This window comes from Salmo salar, chromosome 15, assembly GCF_965601325.2.
Source record: "Salmo salar chromosome 15, fSalSal1, whole genome shotgun sequence".
NCBI lineage: Eukaryota > Metazoa > Chordata > Actinopteri > Salmoniformes > Salmonidae > Salmo > Salmo salar.
This window is the reverse complement of record NC_138305.1, coordinates 70268269-70280673: the sequence shown is the minus strand read 5'-3', so window position 1 is coordinate 70280673 and position 12405 is coordinate 70268269. Positions and strand designations below refer to the sequence as shown.

The following is a 12405-nucleotide window of genomic DNA, read 5'->3' as shown; positions in this document are numbered from 1 at the left end:
TAGATAACAGGCATTTTCAATTGAAAACTTGTCCAAGACAGTTCACAGAATTGTCAATTTAAACAACTTTAGTCAATTTATGAATTAGTTAATCCAGAGATGTTTACCTTTGCCTCGATTCGTCAGTGTCATCCAAATCATCATGACACTGTTGAGAGACGTGAAGCTTGAGACGGGCATTTGTAGTTCTGTATGATAGCTACATTAGCAGCTAATTAGCATTTCATTTTTGGGGGGTAAATACAGGCAAATATATTTATAAAAGTCACCTTGTTGGAGAGAGATTTACACGGTTATGAAAATGTCACGCCAGGGTAAGCCTACACAAAAAACAGCCCTTATTTGAAGTGTTTCTCAAATTCACAAAAGAGAAAATGAATGGTGGAAAACGATTGTGTAGTATGAGGCCCCCCAAAAAACATGAACTAAGACTCCAAAAACACCCAAATATGTCCTTTTTAGAAACGGCAAAGCTCCCAGTATTGTGATGTCGGTCTTTAGATGTTGTACACATGAAATTGTCATTCTGAACTTTTATCTGCAACGTTGTATTCCATTCTGTTGCGACTCGAGCAATACCTCTCCGTCCATTCTACAAGTAACTGCCAAAAATAAAGGAAACACTTGAGTAAATGAGGTCAAATCAAATATACAAAGTATATGAAAGCTTGGGGTGCTTCCACACATGACATTCCAGACACTTGTAGAATCTATGCCAAGGCGTATTGAAGCTGTTGTGGCGGCTAGTGGTGTCCCAATGCGCTATTAAGACAACTTTATGTAGGTGTTTCCTTTATTTTGGCAGTTACCTGTAGCAGCAGGCTACAAGGAGAATGGAACAGCTGGATAGGGGAAACGGATAAAGTTCAGAATGACACAATATCATGTGTACAACAACTGAAGACCTGCATAACTATACTGAGAGCTTTGCTGTTTTTAAAAGGACATATTTGTTTTGTTTCTTAACCTTGGTTAATGTTTTTTTTTCGTGGCCCCCATAACACACAACTAGGATGATGAAGTGATTTGCTCTTTTGGGGTAAGTTTCTCAAACAAGTAAAATCATAAAGGTATCTGGACCCTTCTATAACATGCCATTTACATAAATAATAGAGATTTCGTTGTAAAAAAAAGAACTTCTCCTTCAAGTCCCATGTGGTTCAGTAGGTAGAGCTTTGCGCTTGCATCACCAGGGTTGTGGGTTTGATTCCTACGAGGACCAGTATGAAAAAATATAAATACTCAGCAAAAAAGAAACGTCCCTTTTTCAGAACCCTATCTTTCAAAGATAATTCATAAAAATCCAAATAACTTCACAGATCTTCATTGTAAAGGGTTTAAAAACTGTTTCCCATGCTTGTTCAATGAACCATAAACAATTAATGAACATGCACCTGTGGAATGGTTGTTAAGCCACTAACAGCTTACAGACGGTAGGCAATTAAGGTCACAGTTATGAAAACGTAGGACACTAAAGAGGCCTTTCTACTGACTCTAAAAAACACCAAAAGAAAGATGCCCAGGGTCCCTGCTCATCTGCGTGAATGTGCCTTAGGGATGCTGCAAGGAGGCATGAGGACTGCAGATGTGGCCAGGGCAATAAATTGCAATGTCCGTACTGTGAGACGCCTAAGACAGTGCTACAGGGAGACAGGACGGACAGCTGCTCGTCCTCGCAGTGGCAGACCACGTGTAACAACACCTGCGCAGGATCGGTACATCCGAACATCACACCTGCGGGACAGGTACAGGATGGCAACAACTGCCTGTGTTACACCAGGAACGCACAATCCCTCCATCAGTGCTCAGACTTTCCGCAATAGGCTGGGAGAGGCTGGACTGAGGGCTTGTAGGCCTGTTGTAAGGCAGGTCCTCACCAGACATTACCGGCAACAACGTCACCTATGGGCACAAACCCACCGTCGCTGGACCAGAAAGGACTGGCAAAAAGTGCTCTTCTCTGACGAGTCGCGGTTTTGTCTCACCAGGGGTGATGGCCAGATTCGCGTTCATCGACGAAGGAATTAGCGTTACACCGAGGCCTGTACTCTGGAGCGGAATCGATTTGGAGGTGGAGGGTCCGTCATCGTCTGGGGTAGTGTGTCACAGCATCATTGGACTGAGCTTGTTGTCATTGCAGGCAATCACAACGCTGTGCGTTACAGGGAAGACATCCTCCTCCCTCGTGGTACCCTTCCTGCAGGCTCATCCTGACATGACCCTCCAGCATGACAATGCCACCAGCCATACTGCTCGTTCTGTGCGTGATTTCCTGCAAGACAGGAATGTCAGTGTTCTGCCATAGCCAGTGAAGAGCCCAGATCTCAATCCCATTGAGCACGTCTGGGACCTGTTCGATTGGAGGGTGAGGGCTAGGGCCATTCCCCCCAGAAATGTCTGGGAACTTGCAGGTGCCTTGGTGGAAGAGTGGGGTAACATCTCACAGCAAGAACTGGCAAATCTGGTGTAGTCCATGAGGATGAGATGCACTGAAGTACTTAATGCAGCTGGTGGCCACACCAGATACTGACTTTTGATTTTGACCCCCCCTTTGTTCAGGGACACATTATTCCATTTCTGTTAGTCACATGTCTGTGGAACTTGTTCAGCTTATGTCTCAGTTGTTGAATCTTGTTATGTTCACACAAGTATTTACACATGTTAAGTTTGCTGAAAATAAACGCAGTTGACAGTGAGAGGACGTTTCTTTATTTGGTGAGTTTTTATACACTGCCGTTCAAAAGTTTGGGGTTACTTAGAAATGTCCTTGTTTTTGAAAGAAAAGCTATTATTTTGGCCATTAAAAGAACATAAAATTGATCAGAAATACAGTGTAGACATTGTTAATGTTGTAAATGACTGTTGTAGCTGTAACAGCTGATTTTTTTTAATTTAATTTTATTAATTTTATTTTTTTTGGGGGGGGGGGGGGATATCAGCAACCATCAGTCCTGTGTTCCAATGGCATGTTGCGTTAGCTAATCCAAGTTTATCATTATAAAAGGCTAATTGATCATTAGAAAACCCTTTTGCAATTATTTTAGCACAGCTGAAAATAGTTGTCCTGATTTAAAGAAGCATTAAAACTTGCCTTCTTTAGACTAGTTGAGTATCTGGAGCATCAGCATTTGTGTGTTCGTTTACAGGCTCAAAATGGCCAGAAACAAATAACTTTATTCTGAAACGCGTCAGTCTATTCTTGTTCTGAGAAATGAAGGCTATTCAATGCGAGAAATTGCCAAGAACCTGAAGATCTCGTACAACGCTGTGTACTACTCTCTTCACAGAACAGCGCAAACTGGCTCCAATCAGAATAGAAAGAGGAGTGGGGTCTCCCGGTGCACAACTGAACAAGAGGACAAGTATATTAGTGTCTAGTTTGAAAAACAGATGCCTCACAAGTCCCTCAACTGGCAGCTTCATTAAATAGTACCCGCAAAACACCAGTCTCAACGTCAACAGTGAAGAGGCGACTACGGGATGCTGGCCTTCTAGCCAGAGTTGCAAAGAAAAAGCCATATCTCAGACTGGCCAATAAAAAGAAAAGATTAAGATGGGGAAAAGAACACAGACACTGGAAAGTGGATGATTGGGAAAAAGTGTTATGGACAAACAATTCTAAGTTTGAGGTGTTCGGATCACAAAGAAGAACATTCGTGAGATTCAGAAAAAATGAAAAGATGATGGATGAGTGCTTGATGCCATCTGTCAAGCATGGTGGAGGCAAAGTGATGGTCTGGGGGGTGCTCTGGTGGTGGTAAAGTGGGAGATTTGTTCAAGGTTAAAGGGATCTTGAAGAAGGAAGGCTTTCACTCCATTTTGCAACGCCATGCCATACCCTGTGGACGGCGCTTAATTGGAGCCAATTTCCTCCTTCAACTGTACAATGACCCAAAACACAGCTCCAAACTATGCATGAACTATTTAGGGAAGAAGCAGTCAGCTGGTATTCTGTCTATAATGGAGTGGCCAGCACAGTCACCAGATCTCAACTCTATTGAGCTGTTCTGGGAGCAGCTTGACCGTATGGTAGTGTGCCCATCAAACCAGTCCAACTTGTGGGAGGTGCTTCAGGAAGCATGGGGTGAAATCTCTAGTTTTCCTCAACAAATTGACAACTAGAATGCCAAAGGTCTGCAAGGCTGTAATTGCTGCAAATGGAGGATTTTTGATGAAAGCAAAGTTTGAAAGACACAATTATTATTTAAATTAAAAATCATTATTTATAACCTTGTCAACGTCTTGACTATATGTCCTATTCATTTTGCAACAGATTTCATGTATGTTTTCATGGAAAACAAGGACATTTCTAAGTGACCCCAAAGTTTTGAACGGTAGTGTATATGCACTGGATAAGAGTGTCTGCTAAATGACTAAAATGTAAACGTAAATGAGCTATTAGCTAAAGTTAGTGCAAACATTCCATGAACTTGCTAGCTTGTTAGCTACCTCGCTAGGTGTGGAGGGTATCTAGATTTTTGTTTAAAACAGCATACTTTTGGGCCTCCCTAGTGGCACAGCGGTCTAAGGCAGTGCTTGGGGCGTCACTACAGTCCCAGATTTGATCCCAGCGCCCAGTGACTTTCAACGTGGCACCATCATAGGATGCCACCTTTCCAAGTCAGTTCGTCAAATTTCTGCCCTGCTAGAGCTGCCCCGGTCAACTGTAAGTGCTGTTTTTGTGAAGTGGAAATGTCTAGGAGAAACAACTGCTCAACCGTGAAGTGGTAGGCCACAGAACGGGACCGCCAAGTGTTGTAGAGCATAGAAATTGTCTGTCCTCCGACGCAACACTCACTACTGAGTTCCAAACTGCATTTAGAAGCAATGTCAGCACAAGAACTGTTCGTCGGGAGCTTCTTAAAATGGGTTTCCATTGCCGAGCAGCTGCACACAAGCCTAAGATCACCATGCGCAATGCCAAGCATCGACTGGAGTGGTGTAAAGCTCGCCGCCATTGGACTCTGGAGCAGCGGAAAAACGCGTTCTTTGGAGTGATGAATCCCGCGTCACCATTTGTCAGTCTGATGGACAAATCTGGGTTTGGTGGATCCAGGAGAACACTACCTGCCCCAATGCCAGCTGAAAGTTTGGTGGAGGACAAATAATGGTCTGGGGCTGTTTTTCATGGTTTGAGCCAGGCCCCTTAGTTCCAGTGAAGTGAAGTCAACGCTACAGCACATTCTAGACAATTCTTTGCTTCCAACTTTGTGGCAACAGTTTGGGGATGACCCTTTCCTGCTTCAGCATGACGAGGCTCCTGTGCACAAAGCGAGGTCCATACAATTTCAGAGATTTGGTGTGGAAGAATTTGACTGGCCTGCACAGAGCTCTGACCTCAACCCCATCGAACACTTTTGGGATGAATTGGGACGCCGACTGTGAGCCAGGCCTAAGCGCCCAACATCAGTGCCCTACCTCACCAATGCTCTTGTGGCTGATTAGAAGCAAGTCCCTGCATCAATGTTACAACATCTAGTGGAAATCCTTCCCAGAGGACTGGTGGCTGTTATAGAAGCAAAGGGGGAGACCAACTCCATATTAATGCCCATGATTTTGGAATGAGATGTTCGACAAGCAGGTAGTGTATCTAACTTTTACATGCCTCTTGTAGTAAGCAGTAAATCTTGCTAGAAATTCACCTTTTCTCTATGGGATGCATGAATGAGGGAGGAATGCTCCTTTACCAGAAATATTCTGTGTGAATTAAATGTTATGGACATGGGGAAATGAACATCCAATTCCTGTCTTTTTCTATTCATAACTTGCCATAGAGCTTATAGTGTTGTCTACTAGCTCGATGCCTGAATTTTATTTTCGTCTTATTTTGAATTCAAATGTGGCCTTTGTATAGCTCTGGTCAAGGGCTCTGGGAGGCTCAGGCATAGAACTAAACTACACTGAACAAAAATCTAAACGCAGCATGTAAAGTGTTGGTCTCATGTTTCATGAGCTGAAATAAATTATCCCTGAAATTTTCCAGAAATATCTCTGAAATTTTGTGCACAAATTTGTTTACATCTCTGTTAGTGAGCATTTCTCCTTTGCCAATATAATCCATCCACCGGACAGGTGTTGCATGTCAAAAAGCTGATTAAACAGCATGATCATTACACAGGTGCACTTTGTGCTGGAGCCAATAAAAGGCCACTCTAATATGTGCAATTTTGTCACAACACAATGCCACATTTGCAATTGGCATGCTGACTGCAGGAATGTCCACCAGAGCTGTAGCCGCCTCAAACACCGTTTTAGAGAATGTGGCAGTACGTCCAATCAGCCTCACTATCGCAGACCATGTGTATGGCGTCGTGTGGGCGAGCGGGTTTGCTGATATCAACGTTGTAAACAGAGTGGCCCATGGTGCGGTTATGGTATGGGCAGGCATAAGCTACGGGCAACTAACACAATTGCATGTTATCGATGGTCATTTTGAATGCACAGCTACTGTGATGAGATCCTGAAGCCCATTGTTGTACCATTCATCAGTCGCCATTACCTCATGTTTCGGCATGATAATGAACGGCCTTATGTCGTAAGGATCTGTACACAATTCCTGGAAGCTGAAAATGTCGCAGTTCTTCCATGGCCTGCGTACTCACCACACATCACCCATTGAGCATGTTTGGGTTTAATGAGTCGACGTGTACGACAGCGTGTTCCAGTTCCTGAAAATATCCAGTAACTTTGCACATTCATTGAAGAGGACGGGCGCAAAATTCCACAGGCCACAATCAACACCCTGATTAACTCTATGCGAAGGAGATGTCGAGCTGCATGAGGCAGATGGTGGTCACACCAGATACTGACTGGTTTTCTAATCCACAATCTACCTTTTTTTAAAGGGATCTGTGACCAACAGATGCATGTCTGTATTCCCAGTCATGTGAAATCCATAGATTAGGGCCTAATGAATTTATTTCATTTGAGTGATTTCCTTTATATGAACTGTAACTCAGTAAAATCTTTGAAATTGTTGCATGTTGAGTTTTATATTTTTGTTCAGTATAGAACAGTGATTCATTCTATTTTTATAGGCTCAGATAGGCTCATTGTTAGTAAACCGCACTAACACCCTGGACCAGAGCTAACCTTTGTAGTGACAAACTGTCTGTTATGTTCCCCCCCCTTCCAAGTCAACGGGAATAAAGAGTGAAATAAAGTCTGCCTATTTGCGTTGTGTTGTAGGCTTTTATTTTTTCCCTGAACTTGTTCTGTAGTCTCGATTACATTATTAACATTTGACTGGTTCAGCACTGTCTGCTGTTGAACTACAGATGACAACTGTGGGGCAAATGTAGATTTCCTGCATTAATTCAAAGTGAGGGATGTCTCTTCAGTAGGGGTGTGCCGAGTAGTTGGACAGAACTAGTATTGTAACGTATATGGGCAATATTCTGGATACAATTATGATCAGAATATTTTGTGTGTAATTATCCGTGATTGAAAACCATTTTTTGGGGGGGTGCCAGCTCGTATCTTTCTCCAGTCAGTCATGTGCGAGGTTCTATGTGGTCTAAATAACACAATTGGCTATCTGTAAAGAGAATGTTGGGCTGTATGTTGATCCTGCTGCTCTGATTGGATAGAGTGAAACTGTATTTCTCTGTCCGTTCCCTTCATAATTTCACCCAATCAGTTTTCCTCGCGTGTTTTCAGTCTGGTCATTTAGATTGCTGCTGTCTGCTACTATGATAGATCACATGGCAAGGATGTTTACTATCAATGTGCATAATATCTAACAAGCAAGGAAAGGGTAGGTAGAAAAAGTCAACGCAGGTGGGCATTCTAAGTGACAGCAAACTTGGCTGCCTGCTGCAGGTTGAGGACAGACACACACCTACCCCTGTGCATGCTGTTCCTACCGTAATCTGCAGCGTTTTTGCAGGGAGAATGTGCATTTTTCCATCAACATAGGCATTTAAACACTTAATTGTTTTCCCCGATTGCTCGTATTATCCGATCCGACTGTTAATTTACGAATATGATTATGAATACGAGTATGGCCATGTCGGCACACTCCTTCCTTCAGGTCAGGCTCTCACAAGTCTTTCAATTTGTAAATGTACTTCAATTAAATCAACAGCATTTCTGGTAGATTGGATAACATTTGACATGCATTTTTCTATCTTGATTTGACAGTTTGTCTTCCATGGAGGGCTTTATGGATATCAATGAGATCCATGACCTCACTGGCACTGATACAGGTATGACCTTTCTCTTTCCTCCCCCTTTTAGTTTTATTGGAATGGTATGACCATTAGATGTTCAAATGATGTGATTGGACTGAGATTATATATTTTCGGTCATATTAAATGGTAGACTCAGGGCAATGACGTTGCCATGAGCAAGACAGCAGATATTGAGGTGAGCAAGAAGCAAGACTTCACTCTCACACAGTGGGTGTTTCTCAAAATGCCTCCTACCGTGCTTCGAGCACCCACATTTGAAGTCCAGAGAGGACATATGAATTAAAAAAATTATCCCGCGTTATGTCGCTCATAACTTATTTATTTCATGATCACAACATAACAAGTTGTTTTGTTGAGATCACAAGATAAAAGTACCACGCATCATCCATTGATTTGTTCAGATGCACGATAACCACTTCATGAAGAAGCCCTGTGGCAGCGTTGATCGCATTGTGGGGCATTTAAGCCTTGAACAATGCCTGAGAGGCAGTCATGTCTCCCAGTCTGCGTGACGCCCCCCAAGACCACAGCAAGGAACAACACATAACTTGGCTAGTCTTGTGAGATAGTTAGTTAGTCTTGTTAGCTACCTAGCTAACAATCAAGCAAGTTATCTATGCTGTTTGTTAGCTTATATAACTGATATGTGTATAATTATAAGGAACACTTCATGTTTTGTGGATAATATTTACATTTACAGTTGGTAAGCTCCATTCCTGACAGGCTGATCAGATTACATTTCAGCCTCAGAGGCTGATAAATCAGGATGCTGCCTTGCAGGCTATTTCATATGTAAGGCTCTTTTTAGACAGCCTACTAGGCAGCATCATGGCTTATTAGTCTCTGAGGCTGCTATTGAATCTGATCAGCCTGCCAGGAATAGAGCGCACCCAGTCTAGATCACATACATAATGCACTGACTTCTAATCTGCCTGCAATGACCTTTAACGAGAAGTGTATTTTTAATTCTGTGCATAACACTTGTATATTTTATCAACGTTTATGATGAGTATTTCTGTAAATTGATGTGCTCATTCACCGGAAGTTTGAGGCAAAACATTTCTGAACATTACACGCCAATGTAAAATGGGGTTTTTGGATATAAAAATTTACTTTATTGAGCAAAACATACATGTATTGTGTAACATGAAGTCCTATGAGTGCCATCTGATGAAGATCATCAAAGGTAAGTGGTTAATTTTAGCTGTATTTCTGGTTTTTGTGACGCCTCTCCTTGCTTGGAAAATGGCTGTGTGGTTTTTCTTGTCTAGGTGCTGTCCTAACATAATCTAATGGTATGCTTTCGCCGTAAAGCCTTTTTGAAATCGGAGACTGTGGTTGGATTAACGAGAAGTGTATCTTTAAAATGGTCTATACTACTTGTATATGTGAGAAATTTGAATTATGAGATTTTTGTTGTTTTGAATTTGGCGCTCTGCTATTTCACTGGCTGTTGGCATACCCCAGAGAGGTTAACCTGTTGGGGATAGGGGGCAGTATTTGCACGGCCGGATAAAAAATGTACCCGATTTAATCTGGTTACTACTCCTGCCCAATAACTAGAATATGCATAGAAAACACCCTGAAGTTTCTAAAACTGTTTGAATGGTGTCTGTGAGTATAACAGAACTCATTTGGCAGGCCAAAACCTGAGAAGATTCCAAACAGGAAGCGCTCTCTCTGACTATTTCTTGGCCTTCTTGATCATCTCTATCCAAAACAGGGGATCTCTGGCTAAACGTGACATTTTCTAACGCTCCCATAGGCTCTCAGAAGGCGCCAGAACGTTGAATGATGACTTTGCAGGCCATGGCTGAAAAACAGTAGCGCATTTGGATAGTGGTCGATCTGAGAACAATGAGACTGGGGCGCTCGTGCACGAGACTCCACCATGTTTACATTTTCAGTCTTTGAACGAAAACAGGGTTTCCCGGTCGGAATATTATAGCTTTTTTACAAGAAAAATCCCATTAAAATTGATTTTAAACAGCGTTTGACATGCTTCGAAGTACGGTAATGGAATATTTTGAATTTTTTTGTCACGAAACGCGCCGGGCGCGTCACCCTTCTTTACCCTTCGGATAGTGTCTTGAACGCACGAACAAAACGCCGCTATTTGGATATAACTATGGATTATTTGCAACCAAACCAACATTTTGTTATTGAAGTAGAAGTCCTGGGAGTGCATTCTGACGAAGAACAGTGAAGGTAATCCAATTTGTCTTATAGTAAATCTGAGTTTGGTGAGTACCACAGTTGGTGGGTGTCAAAATAGCTAGCCTGTGATGGCCGGGCTATCTACTCAGAATATTGCAAAATGTGCTTTCACCGAAAAGCTATTTTAAAATCGGACATAGCGATTGCATAAAGGAGTTCTGTATCTATAATTCTTAACCTCTTACATCTAGACGTTCCGCTAGCGGAACACCTGCTCCAATATCCAATGATAGGCGTGGCGCGAATTACAAATTCCTTTAAAATACAAAAACTTCCATTTTTCAAACATATGACTATTTCACAGCATTTTAAAGACTCTCCTTTATCTAACCACACTGTCCGATTTCAAAAAGGCTTTACAGCGAAAGCAAAACATTAGATTATGTCAGCAGAGTACCCAGCCAGAAATAATCAGACACCCATTTTTCAAGCTAGCATATAATGTCACAAAAAACAAAACCACAGCTAAATGCAGCACTAACCTTTGATGATCTTCATCAGATGACACACCTAGGACATTATGCTATACAATACATGCATGTTTTGTTCAATCAAGTTCATATTTATATCAAAAACCAGCTTTTTACATTAGCATGTGACGTTCAGAACTAGCATACCCCCCGCAAACCTCTGGTGAATTTACTAAATTACTCACGATAAACGTTCACAAAAAACATAACAATTATTTTAAGAATTATAGATACAGAACTCCTTTGTGCAATCGAGGTGTCCGATTTTAAAATAGCTTTTCGGTGAAAGCACATTTTGCAATATTCTGAGTAGATAGCCCAGCCATCACGGCTAGCTATTTAGACACCCAGCAAATGTAGCACTCATCAAAGTCAGATTTACTATAAGAAAATGTTATTACCTTTGCTGTCTTCGTCAGAATGCACTCCCAGGACTGCTACTTCAATAACAAATGTTGGTTTGGTTCAAAATAATCCATAGTTATATCCAAACAGCGGCGTTTTGTTCGTGCGTTCAAGACACTATCCGAAGTGTAAATAAGGGTCACGAGCATGGCGCAATTCGTGACAAAAGATTTCTAAATATTCCATTACCGTACTTCGAAGCATGTCAACCGCTGTTTAAAATCAATTTTTATGCCATTTTTCTCGTAAAAAAGCGATAATATTCCGACCGGGAATCTGCGTTTAGGTAAACAGACAAAAGAAAATAAAGCATTCGGTCGACTCGGGCACGCGCCTGAGTCTCACAGTACTGTAACCAGCCACTACCCAAACAAGCTACTTTTTTTCAGCCAGAGCCTGCAAAGGCACGATTCAGCTTTTTGCCGCCTTCTGAGAGCCCATGGGAGCCGTAGGAAGTGTCACGTAACAGCAGAGATCCTCTGTAATGGATAGAGATAATCAAGAAGGGCAAGAAATTGTCAGACAGGGCACTTCCTGCATGGAATCTTCTCAGGTTTTGGCCTGCCAAATGAGTTCTGTTATACTCACAGACACCATTCAAACAGTTTTAGAAACTTTAGAGTGTTTTCTATCCAAAGCTAATAATTATATGCATATTCTAGTTTCTGGGCAGGAGTAATAATCAGATTAAATCGGGTACGTTTTTTATCCGGCTGTGAAAATACTGCCCCCTAGCCATAACAGGTTAAAATAATTATGTTTTTTGTGAACGTTTATCGTGAGTAATTTAGTAAATTCACCGGAAGTGTTCGGTGGGAATGCTAGTCACATGCTAATGTAAAAAGCTGGTTTTTGATATAAATATGAACTTGATTGAACAAAACATGCATGTATTGTATAACATAATGTCCTAGGAGTGTCATCTGATGAAGATCATCAAAGGTTAGTGCTGCATTTAGCTCTGGTTTTGGTTTTTGTGACATTATATGCTAGCTTGAAAAATGGGTGTCTGATTATTTCTGGCTGGGTACTCTGCTGACATAATCTAATGTTTTGCTTTCGTTGTAAAGCCTTTTTGAAATCGGACAGTGTGGTTAGATTAACGAGAGTCTTGTCTTTAA

At 41.8% G+C, this 12405-nt stretch overlaps 1 protein-coding gene across 2 annotated transcripts in view; it reads left to right on the top strand.

The window, feature by feature from the left end:
* Positions 1-12405, top strand: part of LOC106571967 (uncharacterized) — a 78731-nt gene that overhangs the window by 20385 nt on the left and 45941 nt on the right. For both annotated transcript variants that reach the window (XM_082961999.1, XM_045695934.2), the window contains exon 2: positions 8143-8207. In XM_082961999.1, coding sequence (XP_082818125.1) covers positions 8153-8207 — 55 coding nt within the window. In that variant the 5' untranslated portion in view covers positions 8143-8152. The remainder of the gene's footprint in view (positions 1-8142; positions 8208-12405) is intronic.